We start from the raw sequence: 24,003 nt of genomic DNA on the forward strand, positions 1-24,003 counted from the left end.
GGAGGCAGGCTTGAGGCTGGTTAGAGAAATGAACTACCGCAAGCTTTTCTGGTGACACTGCCAGGCGCCCTGCAGCACCGCAGGCTCCCTTTGGGCAGAGATCCAGGGATCCCGGGGGCTGAGTTGAGAGGCTGAAGGACTGCAGAAGAGCTAGAGAGGGGCCAAGCAAACCATGGTAAGCTGTTCAGCCTGAAAGATTTCCAGCTTCTCACACGGAAACTCTTCTCAGGCTCCTAGAGGCAGGTGGCAAGGGACAAGAAGCAACTCATTTCATGTTTCTGGTTTTATAAAAGATAGAAATCAAAAATGCTCTCAGAGTTTCAGAAGAGTAGAATCTCCCAGATGCGCTGATTCCTCTCCTTGACTGTGTCTCTGGTGAGATTTTTGAAGAAGCACTCTTGGGTTTGGTAATCTTTCAACTAAACACAGTGTGTGAGAAGGGATACGCTTCAGAAAATATGGTTTTAATGTGTGCATGATACTCTATGGTTTTGTCACTTGAGCTGCTCAGAGGTGTGCTTCCTAATATTTGGGGGAAAAATAAACTGCTTTTCTTTCCTGATGTCTGTTTGGCTATTTAATTCTTCCAGGTATTTAAGGCATTGACCCTTAATAACCAAGTGTGAGATGATAGCATTAATACATTAAGTACCAAGAACAATTTTTGGACTATTTATGTTAAATATTAAATAGTTTGATTTAACAATACTCAGCAGAAAAACAGGTGCTAAAATCTACTGAAATGTAGAAAAAGATCCGGGCAACCATGATCAGCAACTTGAGAATAAAACATGACAACTCTATGCACCAATTTTGAGGTATATTTGTTTTTTACCCATGTGTGAGGAATCTATCGCCTTGGACAGGGTTCGTAGCGTGGGTATTTTATTGTGAAATTTAAGGAAGTTGTAGGCTGTGAATTTGTGGTGAGCAGCATGGTCTAAATGTAATTTTGTCTTTCATTTGAAGATATTTCCATGGAAATGCCAGAGCCCTCAGAGGGGATTGTGGAACGTCTTCAAGTTGTGGGTCTGGGCAACACTCTGCTGTGGTATGTTGTGATAATTGTACCTTGCCAAGCCTTTTGTTCAACCTATGTTCACTTTTCTTAAATAACCACTGTGAATACATCATCATAGGGAAAACAATCACATAGACAGGTGTTAAATCTATCCTTTCCAGAAACATCCCCAGTCTCCCTCTTACCCTTAGTACTTTTCCAGAAACTTCCTAATCCTATCTTTACCTGCCACCTTCCTTGCTGGAAGGCCCAAATCCTGATGATCTCACAAAAGCCTTCAGCTGTGGAATAAGGTCAACTCAGACATCTCTGATAAGGCACTCACAATCTGTACAGACTTTTCAGTTCTGACCAAGCAAATGCTACTGTGCACTGCGCCCCTCACGTGTTTCTTATGGCATATCTGCCTTGTGCCACCTGGGATCTGAGTGCTCCTTTCATTTAACAAACATTTTCTGGACCCTAAATTGTGTCACCATTACACAAGGCACTGAGGATACAGCAGTAGTCACAAGCTTCTTCTATCTTAGAACCTACATTGTAGTGGGATGTTCCTTCAAAATTCTGTTCAAAATGTTTAGTATATGATGCTCTTTATCCATGAATCACATCTGTTTCCTACTTCTCTATCCATTTTGATAATTGTAGATTAATTGTATTTTGTTTGTGACTGCTATCCTTTGTTCAAAACTATTAGGAAACTCTAAGAATTGGATAGATGTCTTATTTGCTTGCTGTACACTGTGCAGACTCAATAAGCATTGACAACTCTGAAAACTTTTACTTCATTACATATCTGTGCTTCACATCAATCATACTGTGATTACAATGGCACATATGTTTATAGGGGCGTTGTGCAGCTATGTGTTTAATTTAGATTCAAATCCCTCACATTAGAAGGTCCCACGTGTTTATTAAACACCAGTCACTGAGTATGTTTGTGTTTAGATTTAATAAATTTCATAATCTTACATCATTTTGTTTTGTAAGTTACTCATAGTAAGTGGCTAGATATATGTGTCTGGAGGTCTCCCAGAAGCAGCTTTGCCTACAACAAAATGTTGTACTTTTGATGTGAAAGTGATGACTTGATGTCATCCTTTTGCTTATCTTGCTTCTCCCTTAGGAGAAGAACTAAGGAAACTGATGCATGCATTTTGACAACAGTTACATATAGAGGTCTTTAAGAAATTATCCCAATATAGAAAATTGAACTATAAAATGTAAAATTAGATGATATTTCACTTCAGTTATTGTTTTTTGCATTGAAATTAAGAATGTCTGTTTATTCATTATGAATATGAAGGGAAGATTTGAGACTGAAAGCAGATATTTGTGATCATATGGATATATGCATAAACATACCTTCTGATGAAGGGCTTATATCAGGAATCTATAAGAAGTCTCATACAAATCAATAAGAAAAAGACATTCAACAGGAAAGTGTATGTAGTACTTGAAGAGGTATGAAAGAGTATATCTAAATAGCCAATAAATATGAAAAGGGAATACTGGTAGAAATACTGGTTTCTACATGATTACAAAGAAAAATCTATGAAAGTTTTTTGGAGCAGAAAATTATAGGATATGTCCTTTTTTTGTTTCAAAGACGACTTCAGTTATTGTTAAGTGATTGCTAACCACTAAAAATATATACTTCTGCAATATATTGATTACATTTCTTTTAACAAATTTTGAGGAACTATTGTTTTATGGAAGTAAATCTAGAAAGCCACCAAATCTGTGCAAAATAGAATCAGGAGCATAAACATTCCAATCAGGGGTCTAAGTTCTACTTTTTTTGTTATATAGTTTTTTTTTTATTTAATAAATGTGAATTTACAACGTGCAACTTTTGTATTGTTGTGGCTTCCCCCCGCCAACCTCCCTCACTCCCGTGGCCCTCCCCTCTCCCACTCCCTCTCCTATCCCGCCCTTCATCGAGTTTCATTTTCAATTACCTTCATATACTGAAGATCAACTTAGTATATTAAGTTCTACTTTATACCTGGAAGCAATTCCGTTACCTGATGATCACTTACACTCTTGGGCTCATTCCTCATCTTAGGTGGCTTAGGCCTGGATTAGCGATAGCTTCTCTGTTAAGACTTGACACAGTTCACATGATGTCTTTCAGATTTCCTGGCATATCATGGAATCAACTGTTGGACTTACCATTATTCTGAAAAACCCATGAACTGGGAAAGGGCTCGAAAGTTCTGCCAAGAAAACTACACGGATTTAGTCGCCATACAAAACAAGGGAGAAATTGAGTATCTGGAGAAGACGCTGCCCTTTAGCCGCTCTTACTACTGGATAGGAATCCGGAAGATAGGAAACACATGGACATGGGTGGGGACCAACAAATCTCTCACCGCAGAAGCAGAGAACTGGGGAGAGGGGGAGCCCAACAACAAGAAGACCAAGGAGGACTGCGTGGAGATCTACATCAAGAGGCTCAGAGACTCAGGAAAATGGAACGATGACTCCTGCCAAAAACGGAAGGCAGCCCTCTGCTACACAGGTAGGGGCGGCCAGATGGCAGTGCTGTCTCAGGCTCGGGGCATCCAGATTAAGAGGATAATTAGACCATCCCATTGGAACCCTGGAGGGTGAGAACACCTGCTAGTTCATCCTATAAGACTTCCAACCATCTACATAAGCTTGAATCAAGTCACTTCTGAGCATTTGTGATGTGTAAGGCTGGTCCCCACCTCCAAAAACTATACCTTAGATCAAGTTACATCAAGATGATCAGTATCTGTAGGAGGTAAGGAAGGAGGACTAGACAATCAGTACCACTGAGAACAAGGCACAGAAGTGGAAACTGAGAGTTGGGAGCAGTGGAGGGCTTATGCTCACATCACCCTAGTTTCCTCATTGTGAAGTAAGGGGCTTGATGCTACCACTTTCCTCCTTGGCCTGATCTTACGTAATTATGTACAAGGAAACATCGGTCTAGTTTTGGTGTATGAAAATCTCTGGGGACTGGTGTGTTTCACGTACAAGTTAAGCTGCTGCTTGTGATGCCAGCATTCCATATCAGAGCATGGTTCAAGTCCCAGCTGCTCTGCTTCTGATCCTGCTGCCTACGAATGCACCTGGAAAGGCAGCAGAAGATAGCTCAAAGACCTGGTCTCCTGCCACCCACGTGGGAGAGCAGAATAAAGTTCTGGGCTCCTGACTTCAGTCTGACCCAGTCCCAGACTGCTGCAGCCAATTGGGAAGTTAAAAAGCAGAGAGAAGCGCATGCTCTCTCGCTCTTTTTCTCTCTCTCTCAGTCTCTCCCTCTCTCATTGCCATTCTTTTTTTAATTTTTTTCATTTTATTATTTTTTTGACAGGCAGAGTGGTCAGTGAGAGAGACAGAGAGAAAGGTCTTTCTTCCATTGGTTCACCCTCCAATGGCTGCTGCGGCTGGCGCACTGCGCTGATCTGAAGCCAGGAGCCAGGTGCTTTTCCTGGTCTCCCATGCAGGTGCAGGGCCCAAGCACTTGGGCCATCCTCCACTGCACTCCCGGGCCACAGCAGAGAGCTGGCCTGGAAGAGGAGCAACTGGGACAGAATCCGGCGCCCCGACTGGGACTAGAACCCAGGGTGCTGGCGCCGCAGGCAGAGGATTAGCCTAGTGAGCCGCAGCGCTGGCCTCTCATTTCCATTCTGCTTTCAAATAAATAAACCTTAAAAAATGAAAATTTCTGTAAAGCCTATGTAACAATTCCAAAAAGTATTTTTCCAAATTGTATTCTAACAGTGAAACATAGTTAATTTGGTCTTTTCTAAATTGGACTATTTACGACTGTAGCAAATTTAGGCTTTAAAATCTCATTACTGTCTATAAAGAAAGGGACTGCTCACAAGTGACTGAGGTTAGGCCATGATTTCCATGTGTTTATTACATTAAAAACAAGTAATTCCAAGAGTTCCAGTGTATACTCCTCAGCTACCCAAAATGTTATACAGTGTTGGTATCAGTAAATTCATTCTAAAAGCAAACACATATCTATGTTTCTGTGTATATTCCCTATATAGATATTTTGGTATAAATTTTATGCAAAATGTGCTATGAATGTACCAATAAACATTTCCTGTATATTAAAATAGTCTCAGACAAAAAGTTACTTATGTCTACTACGAGTAATAAAATGTGATCACAATAAAATGTTTATTTTTTATCCTTAAAGCTTCCTGCCGTCCTGGGTCATGCAGTGGCCATGGAGAATGTGTGGAAGTCATCAACAACCACACCTGCAACTGTGATGTGGGGTACTATGGGCCCCAGTGCCAGTTTGGTGAGCCCCTTTGTTTTCTTTGTTTCTTTTTATGTGTAGTCCCAGGAGTCGTTGTAGTTCAAGAGAGGCTTTTCTTGAGAAATGGGAAGTTTTGATCAGAAAGCTATTCTTTCACAATGTTGCCTTTCCGTAAAGATTTCATAACTCAGCATGAAGTTTCAATTTACTTCTCAGCAAGTCTTTGAGCAGCACAAGGGACAGGGAGTTGGGAAAAAAGCTACAAGGATGGCGATCTGGAATTAGGCAGGGTAGACTCCTGTTCTTAAGGAGGTCACAATCTGAAGAGCTTGTTGGGTTAATTAGAACTCTGAAGTCTGGGCCCAGCGCTGTGGCGTAGCAGGTAAAGCCCCTGCCTGCAATGCCAGCCTCCCATGTGGGTGCCGGTTTGAGTCCTGGCTGCTCCACTTCTGATCCAGCTCTCTGCTGTGCCCTGGGAAGTTAAGTTCCTGGCTCCTGGCTTCGGATCAGCCCAGCTTCAGCCATTGTGGCCATTTGAGGAGTGAACCAGCTGATGGAAGACCTCTCTCTCTCTCTCTCTTTCTCTCTGTTTCTCTGCCTCTCCGTAAATAAGTAAATAAATATTAAATATTAATATTAAATATATTGATATGAAATATAAATATTAAATATTAAAAACAGAACTCTAAAGTCTAAAAAAAACTACATCATTTATCATTAGGAAGATGAGTTATCCAGAAGGTGTTCTAACTTTTTTGAAAATATTAAATCACGATAGGGTAAGGACAAAGAGAAAAGTTCATAAAATTATAGCACATGTCAGAGACATGTAATAAGAAACTCAACACTCTTATTTGAGCTGGAGATTTTAGGAGAACACAAAGATAAATGTATTCTAGACTCTCAAGGGATTCACACTTAATTCACTATATTATTCATAAACGCAATTGAGTTTGATGAAAAGCAAGATAAATTGGAGGAAGCTTGTAGAGCCTGGAGATTTCCCCACAAAGGAAAGTGGCCCTTATTTGGCAGTGGGAGGCTACTTGACACCTGCGTTTACTGCAATTGCCCTGAAAGCAGAGTACAGGATGGATCGGAGACAAAAAAGTAGAGAGACTCATCAGGAGTCCAGTGAAGCCATTCAGAGTCATGGGGGTGGAAATGGATAAAGGCAAACATATAGCTTCAAAGTCAGCCACCATCCAGAAAAACATCAAACCTTTTCACAGATGTTGGTTGAAATTTCAAAACTATGAAGTATCTGGTATATAAAATAGAAAAATTACAAGGAAAAACAATCAGTGTTTTTAAAGAATAAAGAAATAAAGGCAAAATAAATTTAAATGTCAATCAGTTGGAATAGAATTAACTCATTTTACTGGATCCCTGAGCCATGACTGCTACCCAATAGTTCACCATTACCCTATTGCAGAATTTTATTTTATTGTTTTTCAAACTTTTTTTTTATTAGACAGGCAGAATTAGACAGTGAGAGAGAGAGAGAGAGAGAAAGAGAGAGAGAGAGAGAGAATGGTCTTCTTTCCGTTGGTCCACTCTCCAAATGGCCGCTACGGCCTGCGCACTGTGCCGATCCAAAGCCAGGAGCCAGGTGCTTCCTCCTGGTCTCTCATGCGGGTGCAGGGGCCCAAGCACTTGGGCCATCCTCCACTGCCCTCCCGGGCCGCAGCAGAGAGCTAGACTGGAAGAGGAGCATCCGGGACTAGAACCTGGCGCCCATATGGGATGCTGGCGCTGCAGGCAGAGGATTAGCCAAGTGAGCCATGGAGCTGGCCCCAGAATTTTATTTTTTAATCTTTGTATCACTGGTGTACCTATTTACCTATTTACCTCTTTTGTTTTTTTTTAAACTTACTCTTTTTTACTTTAGTTTCTGACATATTACTCTTTTCTGATTCTCTTTCTACTTGTGATAATTGTTCCTTATCATTTTCATTATAATTTCTCATTGTCTGTTCTTTGTTGCTCATCTGATTCCACATGTTTGCTTTGGCCCAACTTCCTGGCTTTTGTATGCTCACAAATTTATGTCATCTTTGGACTAATAAATATGTCTGCAGCCCTGAACTCCAAGTGTGCTAAGGATATCCCTTGGGATGTCCAAAAGACTGTAAAGTTAATTGCCCCGGTTACAGAGAGAGTGAGAGAACTCCCATCTGCTTGTTCATTTTTTTTTTAAAGATTTATTTTATTTATTTGAAAGACAGAGTGAGACAGAGAGAGAGTGAGAGAGAGAGGTCTTCTATCCATTGGTTCACTTCCCAAATAGCTGCAATGGCCAGAGCTGAGCAGATCTGAAGCCAGGAGCCAATAACTTCTGGGTCTCCCATGTGGTTGCAGGGGCCCAAGCACTTGGGCCATTCTCTACTGCTTTCTCAGGTGCATTAGCAGGGAGTTGGATTGGAAGCAGCCAAGACTCGAACTGGCGCGCATATGGGATGCCAGTGCTGCAGGCTGGGGCTTTAACCACTGTGCCACAGCACAGGCCCCCTGGTTCACTTTACAAATGGGTAGGGTTTCATCATGCTAAAGCTGGGAGCTTAGAACTCAACCAGAGGTCCCATAAGAGTGGCAGGGACCCAACTACTTCAGCCATCATCTGCTGTCTTCCAGGGTGTGCATCAGCAAGAAGCTAGAACAGGGACCAGAGCCAGGACTTGAACCTAGGCACTCTGATATGAGGTGAAGTGCTCCCAAGCAGCATTATAACTGCTAAGCAAAGCACCCAACAACTTTCCTTTTGAGTTTTTTCTTTTTCACCTCAGTACGTGGAACCACCATGGGCATTCTGGTATGAGAGTCTCTCACCTCACCCAACATTTATACAAGGCAGCATACTACAAATTTTTGTAACTTTTCCCCAATTTATCTCCTACTTGTCAACTCTTGAATTCATTATCTTTCTTGCAGGTGTTTTTGCTCATCTCCTAGATGAGATTCACAAATTTAAATTAACTCCCCTCAAATGTATTGTTCACACTAAAGGCAGACTGATCAATTAAAAAGAATCAAAACACAACACACATATGTGACAAGCCACCCTTTAATTTCTACAGACATTTGTCCTACAAAATGAAATTTCAGCTCCTCAAGACCTAAAGTAATGTTTAACATATAACTGGTGTTCACTGAATCATTTTTTAAAATGATTTTATTTTAGCTTCTTTTTTGTTAATTATACCTCTCACATTCTCTGCTTTCTCTTTCCTTCCAGAAACATCATGTTACATGTATTTCTCTACATTCATCACATGTTCTTTATATCATATGACTTTGCTCATGGCCTGGTTTATTATTTTGCACATGGCTAATTTATTTGCTCATCTTTAAGACATATTTCAGGCATGATTTCTTCCAGAAAGATCTCTTTGGACTGCAAGACAGGCTGAGTGTCCCTGTTCTGTGTACTGATGGCTCCACATAGATCTTTCTCCTCTCCCCCATATTTGTTAAGGTCATCTGTTTACTTGTGTGTCTGCTGGTGTGAAAAGTTTCTTAAGATTGATGTGTGTCATACTCATCATTGTCTTATACTTAACCAGGAACTTTCTAGAGGGTCTTATTTGTAAAATTTAATTTACTTTAACTTGGACTTTTATTGTATATGGAAAATAACAGAAGGTCACAACTATGGTTTTCTTAAGATTTTAAAGACAGTTATAGATGGATAAATGGATAGATGATAGATAGATAGAGGTCTCCATCTGCTGATTCACTCTTTAAATGCCTGTGACAGCCAGGGCTAGGCCACGTCAAAGCCAGGAGCCAGGAACTCTATCCTGAACTGGGGCTTGAACTGGGACACACCAGCACTTTAAGATGGAATGCTGGTGGCTTAACTCACTGCACCACAATGCCAACCCCTCTCAAAACATGAGTGTTGAAATATTTCCCCAATTGCATGGTAAGGCCTAAATGTGAAGCCTTTGATTTCCAAGTCTTCATTTAATCTACTGTACTACCAATTAGAGGAAGGAAATAGATATAATTTCTGGAGGGATTATTAAAATCAGAAGACCTAATGTTCTGAAACTGAGTAAGAGATGATGAAGACAGACTTGGAACTGAGCTGCTTTGTAGACTTTTATTTTCTTCTCTTTTAAAGAAGACTGGAGATCTGTCCCTTCTCTGAATCCCCCGTTCCCAAAACTCTTGCATACTCAGGAGCCCTGGTGTAAGAGTTATTTCACAACTGAACTGGTCAATTCTACTGAAATCTATCTGGGTTAAAAACTCTCAAGATAATTTCAAAGATCATAATCTTTGAAGACTGGCTAATGTTTAATTAGAATTTCCTAGTGAGCCAGGCTTTAAGCCCTTGACTTACATTACATGAATTTTATTTAGTTCTCCCACCAAGTCTATGAAGTTAACACAATTACCATGGTTCCTTTGTCACACACGAAGAAACTGAAATTGGAGGGTTTAAGTAACCTTGCTTACAGGCACAAGGGTATCAGTTGACAGGACTATGGTTCAAACCCAGATCTCAGGTCACCTTAACATTCCTCAACGCTGTTTTTTTCTTTATCAAAGTGATGCAGTGTGAGCCTTTGGAGGCCCCGGAGCTGGGGACCATGGCCTGCACTCACCCTTTGGGAGAGTTCAGCTTCAGTTCACAGTGTGGCTTCAGCTGCTTGGAGGGAACAAACTTAACTGGGATTGAAGAAACCACTTGTGGACCACTTGGAAATTGGTCATCTCTAAGACCAACCTGCCAAGGTGGGTAACTTCATAGTAGAGGTTTTGTCTCAGCTTTGTCATGGCTTCAAAATCTGAAATGTGCAGTGAAGTCCTGCCAAGACTGTTCCCTCTCTGGAGCATAGTTTATCCTAATTTAGAATACGATGTGGTGCTTTTCCAAGGGGTTATTTATAAAATTAAGAAGAAAGGCCTCCAAACAAACAAAAATCACAACCCAGTGCCTCTAAAGTCATCTCATAGCATACAACATGATTTATAACAACACAGTGAGTGTGCTAGTGCTGGCTTAATTTTTTTCGCTTTTTATTTTTCTCATTGTCATGGCATGAAGAATCAGTCTTGCTGAACCTTGGTTAAATTTTGCTCCTCTCCTCTCAGTAACACCTATTTCATGTGGTGTCCTACTTAGCACCAAACAATTTCCTTCTCAAGGGGATGGAGGTCTTTCTTGGTTGTTTTATTTGGTTTATTCTTAAAATCAGCCTTTACTTTTCCTCGTGCACAAACCCTTACAGGAATAACAACTGCTGTGAAAAACAAAAATGCAATCTCTTTGTCTTTTTTTAATTTTCATTTGAAATATGGTAGGCTTTTTTCTTCCTTGACTATCAAGCTTATCCTCATATGGGAGAAAACGTGTGGCATATTAGCTTGTGAAGTTGTGGGTATGCTTTCTACATTTATGCTCCTAACTCACTAGCTCAAGTAGTAAAGAACTATCCAAATCCTTTATTGAAATGATACAACTCAATCAACATAACTACTGATTTTATAGAAGTTGGACTTGCTTCAGAGAACTGGGATGCTTTTCTAAACTGCTTGGGTAACCTTTAGAACAGATACAAAAGTGTAAATTCTGTACATTCACTGAGAATATTCTAGAAACACTCTTGAGGCAGAGGCAACACATGGCACTTCCAACAGAGTTGGAGTCACCATGGCTAGGGCAGCAGCCTGGAGGATCCAGCCCTCCTCCAGTGGTCTTTCAGTGCTCTCTGGTTTTTGTATTTGACTCACCACCCACCCTTATTCTCGAGAAAATAAAGTCTGAAATGTCTAATTTCTAGATTTCATATGTTCCACAGTTGAGTCAGCCAGATTTGGCTGGCAATCTCTGGTCAATGAAGTCTCTGTTCTGAAATACTGTTGTTTGTTCCTGTTAAAGTCATTCAGTGTGAGCCTCTGACAGCACCTGATCTGGGGACCATTGACTGTAGTCATCCTCGGGCTGTCTTTGGCTTTACCTCCACGTGCACCTTCAGCTGCTCAGAAGGAGCTGAGTTAATCGGGATGAAAAAAACTGTTTGTGGATCATCTGGAATCTGGTCCAGTCCTACGCCAAAATGTCAAAGTGAGTAAGTTTGCTCTAATGTACCAAAGACTTAAAGGTGGAGCTGGTGGAAAAGTAGATGGCAGAGAAAGGCATGTTGAACTTTAAAATTTTGTTTTGCTAAGTATATATGATATAAAATATATGTATTCATTTATCATAAATGCTTGGCTGTTCATGCCTCCTCCTTTAGTGACATCGGTTTCTGTATTCATCCTCTTCCCAACTTGGCAGTGAAAATCTAAACCCACTGTCTCTATTGATTCATTTCTTCTCTGGTTTTCTATTCCATCATAATCTGACTTCTCGGTTAGTCCATTGAAATATTTCTGCAGTAGTCACCAATAACAACCTAATTCCCCATGTAGTAGATACTTCAGGTGACTCCCAAATCTGTCTGTACAGAAAAGACATTTCTCCCTCATTTTTGTATATTTAATACAATAACAGGAAATAAATGCTAAATTATCATATGAAAGAATCATGACCCATCTCTCTTCCTGGGGCCATCTGCTTAGATGATACAAGTCTCTAAATGATAGGATTTGTACTAGCACCAAGAGAATCTGCTGTGGGTATCCACAGTACAATGAAGGAGATGAGAGAAGGCAAAGAAGCTGAAAGCAAAGGACTGCATATCAGCCTCATTGGGGCATTTCCTTGTAAGCCCTGGCTAGTGTCCAGTTCTTCATCATCCTCAAGCCAATAGGTGTTCTCTGTTTAAAGCCTCTGGAACTTAAATGTTCTGTAAATTATAGACTTTGGGTATGAGTGTGGAAGCACTTTGAAAAGGCTCATTAAAGTACTATGGAGAATAAAGGACATAGACTGGGTAAAAATGAAAAGTCAGGTTCCTTTACCTTGTGGCATCAGAAGACAGATTTTCTTCATACTGATTTCATTGATGGCTCCCAAATTAACTTAGTTTGTACTTGGAAGAGGAGAAACGGAGGTGTCTTTATGGGAGTAAGGAGAAATGGTAGGTCTGTATCATTTGGAAGATAGATAAGTGCAAGTCCTTGGCATGTAAACCATAAATGCTTAATTTTGCATAATTGCTTTAAATTAAAAGTATTTACAGTTCCCTTAGACTGACAAATGCCCAGTTCAGATCACTGTCTTTTATTTTTCCAACATTGTATTCTATTTTCTAGTTCCTCTCTGTGTTTCAGATTTACAATCATTGAACTAGGCCATGGAATTAAATGTCATGAGGGCCACTTCTCAAAAATTTTATATGTATTCCCAGGAATTCCATAAATCACAAATCTGGGAATTGGGATTCTATAGGCATAGCGAATCTCTGCTGTAGACTTATAATGGGTCTTCCCATGTCTGGTTTTTAATCTATTAGATGACATCAAGTGGGCTATTACTGGAAAATACAGGGTAGAAAAATTCAAATATCCAAGGGCCAGCATGGTGGCACGGGAGGTAAAGCCACCACCTGCAACGTCGGCACCCCATATGGGCTCCAGTTCATGTCCCAGCTGTTAATGTCCTCAGAAGAGCAGTGGAAGATGTCCTAGGTGTTTGGGGCCATGCACCAACACAGGAGACCTGGAGGAAGCTCCTGGCTCCTGACTTTGGCCTGACTCAGTGCTGGCTATTGTGGCCATCTGGAGAGTTAACTTGCAGATGGAAGATCTCTCTCTCTCTCTCTCTCTCTCTCTCTCTTAACTCTGACTTTCAAAAAAAAAGAAGGAATTTTTTTAAAAAGAAAAAGTCAAATATCCCAAAGCGAGGCAGAGATCATTCTGTGGACTGATGCTATCACCTTGCTGATTTCTCTTTCAGAAGTGGACAGAAGCTTCTCTATGATCAAAGAGGGTGACTATAACCCCCTCTTCATTCCTGTGGCAGTCATGGTAACTGCCTTCTCTGGGTTGGCATTCATCATTTGGCTGGCAAGGCGACTCAAAAAAGGTATGTGAGTTTACCTTCATATGAAAATAATACAACTTTAAAGGGCAAGAAAAAACAAATCCTTAGGAAATGAAGTGCCATAGAGTTGACTGAAGCAGGGTGCCAAGCTTCAGGCTCTGTAGTCATCAGTCCCCAGAGACCTGTAAATCAGTCCATTGCACACCTCATTAAAGCAAACTGACTGATATTTGCTTCTTATCAAATATTTTAAAAATGCCTGTTATCTTCAGAGTAGCTTGCTAGGGTAATAATAGTTCAATGAGATATTCTAATGGTTGTTTATTCAAATTTTGAAAATGAATACATAATCTCTGTTCTGTGAGAGCCTATATGCCTTTGATTTCTGAGTCACAATTCCACTAAGAAGTGAATTTAATGTCAACTAAGGTTTACAAAATATTTGCTCCCAAATACCTGACCTCTCAGAGTCACCTGTCTGCCACCTGACATGGGAGTTGCTTTTTTCGCTGGGGAAAATGCCCATGCCTTTTCACTCGTGTCTATTCACCAAGGCCACAACGCCAACCAAATACACCATATATACTTTCCCTCCCCCTAGACTGGAGGAGAAAGGAAATAAGAAAGGCTGCCTTCAGGAATTACTACCTGCTGCTTGGAACGGTAGATAGAATATCCTCAGAGAAGAACAACAGCATCATTACCTCCATAGTGGGTGTGTCCTTAAGTAGGGCCAACCCACCAGTACAGGCCCACAGTCTGCACAGTAATGCCAAACTCGCCTGGCAGAACCATTCAAGGCTTTGGAATTCATGAACATTGGGCATCTATTAAGATACCCATGTTTCAAGTTTGGGAGTCATGGATGACCTCAAAATAATTGCCAACCAATTGCCTTGTGCTGCTTTTATGTCAGGTCAGTTGATACCACTTTAGTTTTGCTTCTATCAAATTAATCAATATATATTCTATTTTCTGAATATGATATGTAAATGCTGTACCTATTCTATACAAATACAAGAACTTCATTAATATCCTGAAAACACGGAGCAGTTAAAATGTCTGCACTCCTGCTATCAGAGACCCTGCAAAGATTGGATTCCACCCTCCTGTGGTGCTGGACTAAACACTTAAATATTGCCTTAATGCAATTTTCTCTCAATATAAGATTATGTTTTCCCTTGAGACTCCAAAACCTGACCCGAATAGCCTTCCCTTCTTCCCTCCCTCCTTCCCTCCCTCCTTCCCTCCCTCCTTCCCTCTCTCCCACATTCCCTCTCTCCTTTCCTCTCTCCTTCCCTCCCTCCCTCCTTCTCTCTTTCCTTCCATGAACTTCTAGTACTGAGGAAATAGACTAGAGGGGGTAGCGAATGTCCATGGGATAAGGTGATTCTTAAATAAATAAGAGATCTTAGGGTTGCAAGTCATCTTTTTTTTTTTTTTTAATTTATTTGACAGGTAGAGTCATAGACAGTGAGAGAGAGAGACAGAAAAGGTCTTCCTTCCATTGGTTCACTCCCCAAATGGCCACTATGGCTGGCGCGCTGCGCTGATCCTAAGCCAGGAGCCAGGTGCTTCCTCCTGGTCTCTCATGCGGGTGCAGGGGCCCAAGCACTTGAGCCATCCTCCACTGCCCTCCCAGGCCACAGCAGAGAGCTGGACTGGAAGAGGAGCAACCGGGACTAGAACCCGGCACCCATATGGGATGCCAGCACCACAGATGGAGGATTAACCAAGTGAGCCATGGCGCCAGCCCCAGCAAGTCATCTTAATAAGAAGGATTTATGCCCAAATTCCAAGATCATTCAATAAATGTTTGTAGATTTGAAAGAATTTTAAGATTCGATGATTGTTTACAGCCCTTGTCTCGACTGTTGATGAACAGTGCTTTTTCCTTCATTGTATTTTTGAACTCTTTATTTAGTGCAGGGTTAATCTTAATGAGTATAAAGTAAACAAAAAGTAGATCTTTGTAAAAATTAAGAATGGGAATAGGAGAGGGAGGAGGGAGAAGGGCGGGAGTGTGGGCAGGAGGGAGGGTAGGATGAGAATATCACTCTGTTCCTGAATCTGTACATATGAAATACCTGAAATTTATATACCTTAAAAATTTTAAATTAATAAGAATAAAAATGAAAAATTAAGGAAAAAGGATAAAAAAGGAAGGAGGAGCTATGGGGAGAGCATGTGTGGGAAGTATCACTAGGATCCTAAATCTGTGTATATGAAACACATGAGACATGTATTTAGTGAGGTGTTAGCTGGGTGAGGCTGTCTTATAAGCAGGGGTGAGAAAAGCAATAGGGTTGTTTTTAAATTTTTTACCTTGGAGTCATTTCTGTACCAGATCTCAAACTGATAACTTGAAAACTGCATACCCCTGCCGTGGGAGTCGGTGTGGGGCAAACAGGAAACAGCTAACGGGCAGTTAGGCTGGTTACATTATGCCAACAAAGAGAACAGAAGCCCTGAAGCATCACTGGCTTTGTAGGAAAGTCAAGGTCTCTTTAATGGAGTATTTAAATAGTCTTCATCTGAGAGACATCTACCAGTATCTCCGACCTTCGAATAAATGACTTTGTCTTCCAAAAATTTTAGTCATAAGTTGGTTCTTTAAAAGATAATATTTTTTCCCCATAGAGACAATGCTAAAAATGATGGCTAGTTTCCCAGGCTACTATACAGGGCTTTTCTTATACAAAATATGATGGATGCATTCACAAGGATTAAAGTAAAAGCTAACAAATCAGTGGGTACTAGGGGATTTCAAAATGTGGAGAAGGCAATTAAGAATAAAAAATATGAACTTTGTTTCTCAACATGAACCCCATCAGGCTGAAGGCAGTCTTGTGAGTGTCACAGGTAGTCTAATCCTAAAGAACTGGAGATCCTAGAAAGTGACAGGCATGGTGGCTTGTGAATGTCTGTGCAGTCTTTTTTTTTTTTTTTTTTTTTTTTACATTATGGAAAGAAGTAAAGTAGTCGCCCTTTGAAGACTTCCTATGATTAGGAAACAAAAGAAGTCAGAAGGAAGGAGCCAGGATCGGAATTTGGATGCCTAATGATTTCTTATCAAAATTCTTACAAAATTGTCCTTGTTTGGTAAGAAAAATGAACAGGAGCATTGTGAAAGTGATGTTATCATTATTGGTGCTATGCAAAGTCAACAAGCAAAGTGCCTTGAGCATCCTAAAACTGTGGTCATGACCTTTGCTCTTGTCTGATCCACTTCTGCTTTGATTATGCTGTTTCCATGATCAGGCTGAGAGACTCATGTTTCCTCTCTTCTTTTATTCTTTGAGGAAATGCTTCAGGATCTTGAGCCTATTTGTCTAAAATTTCTATAGAAAATTCTGCTAATGTCTGCAGTTGACCTGGGCACAACAATATTTGGCACTGATAGAGCAGAAAGTCTTCTCTATTTTAATTTTTCAGTCTGAATTGTATAAAGTGAACCAACTGAAATGTCTGGAGTGTTAATAGCAGTTTCTGCTGTTAATCATTGGTCTCCTCAATTAGGGCACAAACAAGATTAACTTTTTTCTCACAAATTGGTGTAGATGGTATGCTGGCAGACTTCACAGAATTGCCTCCATCCCTTCAGATAAGTTATTCTTTTCCCTGTTTGGGAAACTGAAGCCATGATATTTTAGGCCAAATCTAGCACCTCATATGAGCAGGGGTCAGAGTCTAATATATTGTCTAAAATCACTAATCTTCTAATTTGTAAGACTATTTTTTTCCTCGGTTGGAAGAATTTTCCACCTGAACCATCACAGGGGGTTAGAACTGGGCATGAAACTGAACATATGCCCCCATTTAGTTCCTCTTTCTTCAAAAAAGAAACCCTCTTGGTAGGAACAGCTTCTTATTCATCTATTGATTTGTTTCATTGTTTCTCAAAGAAAAAATACATTTTCTGAGGATAAGCAGATGGAACCTGATTAATTAATCAGAAAAATTTATTATCCCTACTCAAGTGCCTTTGTTCTGTCATCAACAGGCTGAGTTTTGGAAGAAAAAAATTTAAACTAAATATTTATTTATTAATTTACTTATTTTTATTTGAGAGATTGATTGATTGATTCATCTTCTGGTTCGTTACCCAAATGTTCTTCATTGTTGGGGCTGTGCCAAGCCAAACCGGGTGCTGGGAACTCAACCTGGGTCTCCCACACAGCTGGCAGGGACCCAAGCACTTTAGGCATCACCTGTTATCTCCAAGGGTGAACATTAGCAGGAAGCCAGAATCAGGAGCAGAGCTGAGACTCAAAACCAGGTACTCTGCTTTGGGATATGGGCATACCAATCAGCATCGCATGCTGAGCCAAATGCCTTCCTAGAAGAAAAGATTTTAAATAGTATTTCTAACACTTTAAAGAACTAAAGCAGTAGTTGAGCACTCTAAATGTTAGGCCTTGGTCTCAGTATTTTATATACATCTGCTTCTTTTATCAACTCAGTGAGAAAGATACAATTATGCCCCTTTTACAGACAAAAAAAATTGTGACTTACACAAGATAAGTAGATATTTAGACACATTGCATTACAGATGGCAAAACGGGATTGGCTTGCACCTGTGCCCAATATCTAGAGTTCCGGCCTACAGTCACTGAAATATGAGAATGCTGCCTCCCAAATTATTCTTTCCCCTTAAAAAAGCTTTTTTTTTTTTTTTGCTTTATTTCCTCTGGATCCCAAATCTACTGTTAATTTATTTATTTATATTTTTCTTTTTAAAAAGAGAATGTAAAACAATTTACAAAATGCATTCAACATACCAAATTAAAAAGTAAGAAAAAGAATGTCAGTATTTCAGATACAAAATTAAAGTTGGAACCAAGGCTGAAGTTAGGACACAATGTCCGTAGCATTTGATAGAAGAGGTCCCAGATCTGGCTCTGAGTTTCCTTGCAGTCATTCAAAGAAAGAAGCAAAACCAGTTGTGAGATTCACTGTGTTTGTAAGATAAAAGCATATTAGTTGTTCAGACGAAACCAGGCAATTGCTACCAATGAGACCAGAGTGAAATTCTCTTCATGGATTCACATAGAGGAGACACTGTGAGATGTAATGCCACATATTCCTACTGTATTAGCAGCCAGTCTCTGAGGGAAGAATCTACAGGTAGGAGGAGATGACGGATTTGGAAGGCACACTGAGTGTGACAACCAGACAATTCAGGCAAGACAACACTGGGGATGGAATGGAACCCTGAGTGCCATCTGCATAAATGTGTGTTCTGATTGCATGTCTACAACTCTTTTAATCAGAGTGTTAAACCAGTATCCCAAATCCCTTTAAACACAGATGGGTCCACCTAAAAAATAGATAATATGGTTCAAAAGACAGTTCTGAGGATGAAAATCTCTTCTCCTTTAACATAAAATATTAACATTTTCTACTTTGAAAACTTGAAACTATCTACTTTTTGCTAATGTCATACCTCTATATTCTTTTTTTAGGAAAGAAATCTCAGAAAAGGTAAGTTTTGTCATTTAAGAATTGCTACACCTGTTGATCCTCTCTCTGACTTGGTTAAGGTACATCTTGTTAAAGCTTAGACATGTCAACCCCCTAGGAGTTATCAATATGGGGTCTCTGTCCAAATGACGTTTCCAGATAAAATGATCAACCTATTGACATCCCTTAAAAACTATGCATGGATGTATGCATGTGTTTATTTATTTATTTTGGTGTTAGTGGAGTTGAAAGAATGAATAAGAAAAAGGGAAGTTTATGGAAATGGAGTGATTGTCCCTGGAAAAAAAAATTTTGATGAGTAGAAGCATTGTGATTACAATGCTTCTATTCAGAAGTTGCGTCTCCAGTCTCAATGCTAACACAAAGGGTTAGAGGACTACTACTTTCAGCAGCATTGACCTCCAGAAATGTGGAAGAGGTAAGCAGCCTGAATGCTACCTACATTTTCCCCAAAGAGGCAATTTTATTTTTCAGTTTGTTCTTGAAGCTCAAGTTTCTTCAGTTGCATAAACAGCACACCTAGAAGAGATGTAGACACGTGAAAGAGTATAGCTCATATGGCAGAAATGAAGATTGCAAAGTATTTTGTAGTTTCAGCTTAGTACTTACTTGGAAATTTTAAGATGGAGAATGTCAGTAAGAAGAATCATGGAGGCAAGACTTTGGTGGCATATGAAGTACCCAGCTGGACAACTGAGGTCCTGCTAAAATGCTGTAAATGAAGTCAGATGGTTGCTGAACCAACCACAAATTGTTTTTGAAAAGTTCTCAGTGGTTCAGTGGGCTGTGGCTTAGAGTGCAACTGAGAAACCGGGGAGGGATGATGCACCAAAGGCCAGATCACAAAGCAATTTGTAGGCTTTGTAGAGAAATATGGGCTTTGTTTTGAGGTCTTTGGGATGTCACCAAAAGAGTTTAAGTAGGTATGTCACCTTGTTTCTCACAAGGACCACCCTGCACAACAGTATGGCACATGTTGGATGTAGGTGAGCCTGGAGGCCAAAAGATCTATTTTGGAGACACTTTAAGTTAGGAGATTAAAGCTGATGATGTTCAGGAGACAAGAGAAAGTAGAATCAACTGAATGTGGTTAGTGGGCTGAGAAGGGGAGAGAGGAATCAAAGCAGCTGCCATGTTTGTGGCCTGGAAATGGTGGGTGATGGTAGCATTTATTGTTGAGTAGGGAATATGTACGAAGGAGAAATTTTAGAGGTAAAGGTCATGAGTTCAGTTTTGTACAGGTTGAACTTCAGGTGTCATAGTCCACTCAGCTTCTACAAAGCACAGGATCTACCTTGGGCATAAGAGGTACATTTGGGGGATTCTTGCATTTTTAGGAGGTCACTGCCATCCCAGGAGGGGGATCATCTCAGGGAGAGAGCAGGAACAGAAGCAGATCAAGAAGGGAATGAGAGGAATAGCAATATGTAAAAATCAGCTTAGGAAGAGGAGAATGAGAAGAGGTTGCCAGAGACATAGAGGGAAGATGAGGAAGCATAGGGGATCATGAATGTTAAGGAAAAAGTAAATGGAAACAGATTCAAATGCAGCCAGGAGAACTGGTAGGTTTCCAGTGAACCTAACAAGGATGCCAGTGGGCAGGCTATTTTTAGTGCCCAGATTGAGACAGAAGTCAAATGGTCAAGAGTTGAGGAATCTTCTAAGATGAGGAAGTAGAGGCAGAAATGTCATCCTCTCTTTAGAAAAGTTTAGTTACAAAGAAGAAAGAGATGGGGATAACTGGATGGGAATATGGGTCAGTGGAAGTTATTTTGCTCTATTTGTTACCGTATCTCCTCTTTAATAGTACAGATAGGGTAGATGGGGTCCTTGTAAAGAAAGGGTCGCTTTCCTGCACTGGCTTCCCTGTTTCTGTGGCAGGAAACCCACAAGATAAAAAGATTTCTTTCATGCTCACACCCACTAAGTGAAAGTCTTTTCTGGCACAATCTACCCAGAGCTGTTTTTGGCCACAGGAACTGTTTTAATTGACACTAATGGAAACAGGTCAACTCATTTTTTTTTATAAAGATATTCTTGGAGGACAAGATGAGATTGCCAGCTGGAAGAATATTAGCATTAATCACCATATTAAGCATGTTAAAATTATCATATTAAGTTTAATCGGTCACTGATTTTAGTTAGTAGTTGTTTTTTTAATAAAGATTTATTTATTTATTTGAAAGTCAGAATTACAGAGAAGCAGAAGGTCTTTCATCCGCTGTTTCACTCTCCAGATGGCTGCAACAGCCAGAGCTGTGCTGATCTGAAGCCAGGAGCCAGGAACTTCTTTTTGGTCTCCCACGTGGGTGCAGGGCCCCAAAGACTTGGGCCAGCTTCTAGTTAGTACTTGTTTGTTGGAGACTTTTGTGTTGGAACAATGCTAAACTTGAGTGAGACACCAAGAGGAGTAAATCCTTGTCTCTGACCTCAGGGAGTTATTGTCCAGTTTGGGAAAAATATAGAAAAAAAATCTGAAAAAATACAAAGCAGAGTATGGTAATGGCTGATGAATTCTGTATTGGAAGAGAGAAATCACATCACTGATCACAGAAAACTTATAAAGAAGGTGGAACTTGAGTTGTCTTTTGAAGGATGCATAGGCCTGGAGTATGTGGAGAGAATCAGGGAGATAAGGCAGTCTAAAAGGGGAAGTGATAGAAACAAAGGAATGATGGTAGGATTATGAAAGCATGCTCAGAAGCCAATGGGCTGTTACTAGGAGCTATGCAATAGAAGCTGGAAGAGAAGACAGGTCCCACCAACATAGAACTTGAATATCTTAGCAGATGGATTAGAAGAAGCTAGCAAAGAAGAATTATTTGCTTGATTGTCTTAGAACACTGCTTTTTTATTGACCAACGTGACCTTAACTCATAGTATCATAGAATCAGAAAGGATCTTGGTCCATTTTTATCTCTCTCTCTCTCTCTCTCTCTCTTTTTTTTAATAAACTAGTTAAATAACTTCCCTGCAGCCAGTGACAGAGTAGGTTACAATAAAGCTTTATCAAATATTAATCCCATCTTGCACACTGCTCTGAGTATTTTCTGTGTCTTAAATCATTCAATATTGACTACAAACCTGTGGGAGTGGGTGCTAATAATAGCTCCATTGTAGGTAAGGAAACAGGCACAAGAAATTAAATGGCTAGACTGAGACCTCTGAGTAAACGGCAAAGCTGAGATTTTCACTCATCTATACCCGGGAATAGTGCTCTTAACCCTTACACTTCTAGCACTGAGAATTTCTGACAGCTGGGTTAGAATTGTGAATCCCAGATACCCTCCTCTTCCAGGAATGTAATTCTTTTCACTCTGAAACCACTGTGTGATGGCACTGAGGAAGGGTGGGGTTGAGGAAGAAGGGTGTGTTTCTAGAATAAGTCAAAGGTAAAATGAACATTATCACATTAAATGCAACGTGTCAGGTGGTTTTTTTTTACGTCCTTGAACCAACTCTGATAGAGCTTTTTGCTCATTCCTGTTAGCCTTTGGAGAGTGAATGAATGACTCCTTGGGCACTTGTGGTTTCAACTCTTTCTGGGTTATTTTGACTTCTGCAAACTGGTTCTGTTTATCACCTCATTTGGTTTCTAGTGTCTAAATTCTGCCTAGGTAAAGGCTACACCCAAGATACACAGGAAGATACGATGCCAACCTCAGAGGAGGGTATATGTGAAATTTTGTTTTTAGAAACATTTTTATCTCTGTATTGGCAAGAGCATTTGCAGCTGCTGAACTGTGGTTTACCCTCACAGCTCATCATGAGACCAGAGTCAGAACCTGGTTCTGCCTTTGAAAAGTGTTATTGAAAACACACCACATTTGATTCTCCTGCCATTTCCAAGAATGAAATAGTTGCATCAACCAAAAAGTGGCATTTGTATCTTAAAACTCAATTTGTCACTATTTCCTCACATCATATCCCACCACAATCTGGCATTTAGAAATACCACCAATCCTTTTATGAGTTTTGATTTTCTTCAATTTCACTTTCCATTTGAGTATGTCTTCTAGTTTCTTGATTTTCCATTATGAAAAATTAATATATTATATCTTTCAACTGTGTTAGATCTGGAAACAGGGCTGCGTTTCAGAAATTTCTGCAAGTATGCTTTGTGGGCCAGGCGCATAAACCACCCTGACCTACTTGAGCCACGGTATATCTGTATTTACCACCACCTCTGGGTGGTAGGCGCATGAAAGAGGGAGAAGCCCTGCTCAAGTCTCCTGTTCTTTGCCTTAAAGTGTTCTGCATCTTGTCCAAGATTTCCAGCTGAAAGCATTTCCTTGCTCTTTTTCTCATCTTTAGATTATTATGCTTTTACTATTAACACTAACTTTGCATTTTAAAAAACCCCTTATTTTAATTTATAAATCTCTCATTTTTCTTTCAGCAAGGAAGACATATTAATCCACCCTCTGTGAAAGAAAATTCTTGGCATATTAAAGAGTCATTAGATCCTCCAATCTGCATGTAAAGATTTGTGTGACGTTGTCTCCTCTATCAGAGATGAAGTGTGTCTTCAGTGCATCTGGAAAGAGTTCTACGTGGCCAACAGCTCCTTCTGCTCCTGTTTTGTCCCTCATTCATCTCCCAGCCCCACCTAACAATGATTTATATAGCTCAGTCTTTTATTATTTTTTTCTGTGGAAGAAAACACAAGATCTTCAGGGAAAAGGATTACTGTGGAGTATAAAGATGTCTTATGTTGCTCTTTCTTGTCTTTTGTTCACAATTTCAACTCAGTGATGTGCCTGACAGCATAACACTTGGAAATACAGTGAAAACTTGTAAATACAAAAACTCAGATAAAATTTTACCTCCTCTGTCTTCTGTATACCATGATTGTGCGATCGTAGATCATTGATACTACTATGCTTTCCAACTCCAGTGAAATAATGGGATTCCAGTCAGGTTGATAAAAAGTTCTATATGCACCATAACCTAAAGGGAGGCCATCCTGTTAGCTTCCCCACCTCCTTTGGTCATGTCCCTTCTCAGCTGGCTGACTTCCTCAGTAGCATATCATGAGCACCAAACAAAAGGAAAGAAGAAAAAAGCAGCCATAGTTATGGATTTTGCACTTCTCATTAGACCCATATAGATTTCTCATGGTTAGTGCTTCTTTTATGAACACTATGTGGTTAAAAAAGAAATATCATGCTGGCTGCAGATGACATCTCTTTGAAGCCATGTGATGAGTTCAACAAGCAGAGAGATTCTGTAACTCACTCTCAAATGTTCCTCCTTCCCACCTTTTAAGCCTCCTAGTAATTTGCCCAGAACGTGTCTATTTTTTAAGAC

General features: G+C 40.1%; 1 protein-coding gene across 2 annotated transcripts; it reads left to right on the forward strand.

The window, feature by feature from the left end:
* The first annotated feature begins 66 nt into the window (after window positions 1-66).
* Window positions 67-23,439, forward strand: SELL (selectin L). 2 transcript variants are annotated; one of them, XM_062193776.1, is made up of 9 exons: window positions 67-175; window positions 970-1,051; window positions 3,159-3,545; window positions 5,205-5,312; window positions 9,828-10,013; window positions 11,161-11,346; window positions 13,123-13,251; window positions 18,675-18,693; window positions 23,093-23,439. In XM_062193776.1, the coding sequence occupies exons 1-9, from the start codon at window positions 173-175 to the stop codon at window positions 23,121-23,123; spliced, it is 1,131 nt and encodes a 376-aa protein (XP_062049760.1). In that variant the 5' UTR covers window positions 67-172; the 3' UTR covers window positions 23,124-23,439. The 2 variants fall into 2 exon arrangements, with proteins under 2 accessions (XP_062049760.1, XP_062049761.1); XM_062193777.1 differs by lacking the exon at window positions 11,161-11,346.
* The last annotated feature ends 564 nt before the right edge of the window (window positions 23,440-24,003 follow it).

The sequence above is a fragment of the Lepus europaeus genome, chromosome 5 (genome assembly GCF_033115175.1).
Source record: "Lepus europaeus isolate LE1 chromosome 5, mLepTim1.pri, whole genome shotgun sequence".
Classification (NCBI taxonomy): domain Eukaryota; kingdom Metazoa; phylum Chordata; class Mammalia; order Lagomorpha; family Leporidae; genus Lepus; species Lepus europaeus.

What these genes read in the sequence shown, in the direction of transcription:
- SELL (XM_062193776.1), top strand. An exon ending in GGCAGCCCTCTGCTACACAG is followed by an intron (nt 3,546 to 5,204) that starts GTAGGGGCGGCC and finishes TTATCCTTAAAG; the next exon opens with CTTCCTGCCGTCCTGGGTCA. An exon ending in TCCTACGCCAAAATGTCAAA is followed by an intron (nt 11,347 to 13,122) that starts GTGAGTAAGTTT and finishes TTTCTCTTTCAG; the next exon opens with AAGTGGACAGAAGCTTCTCT.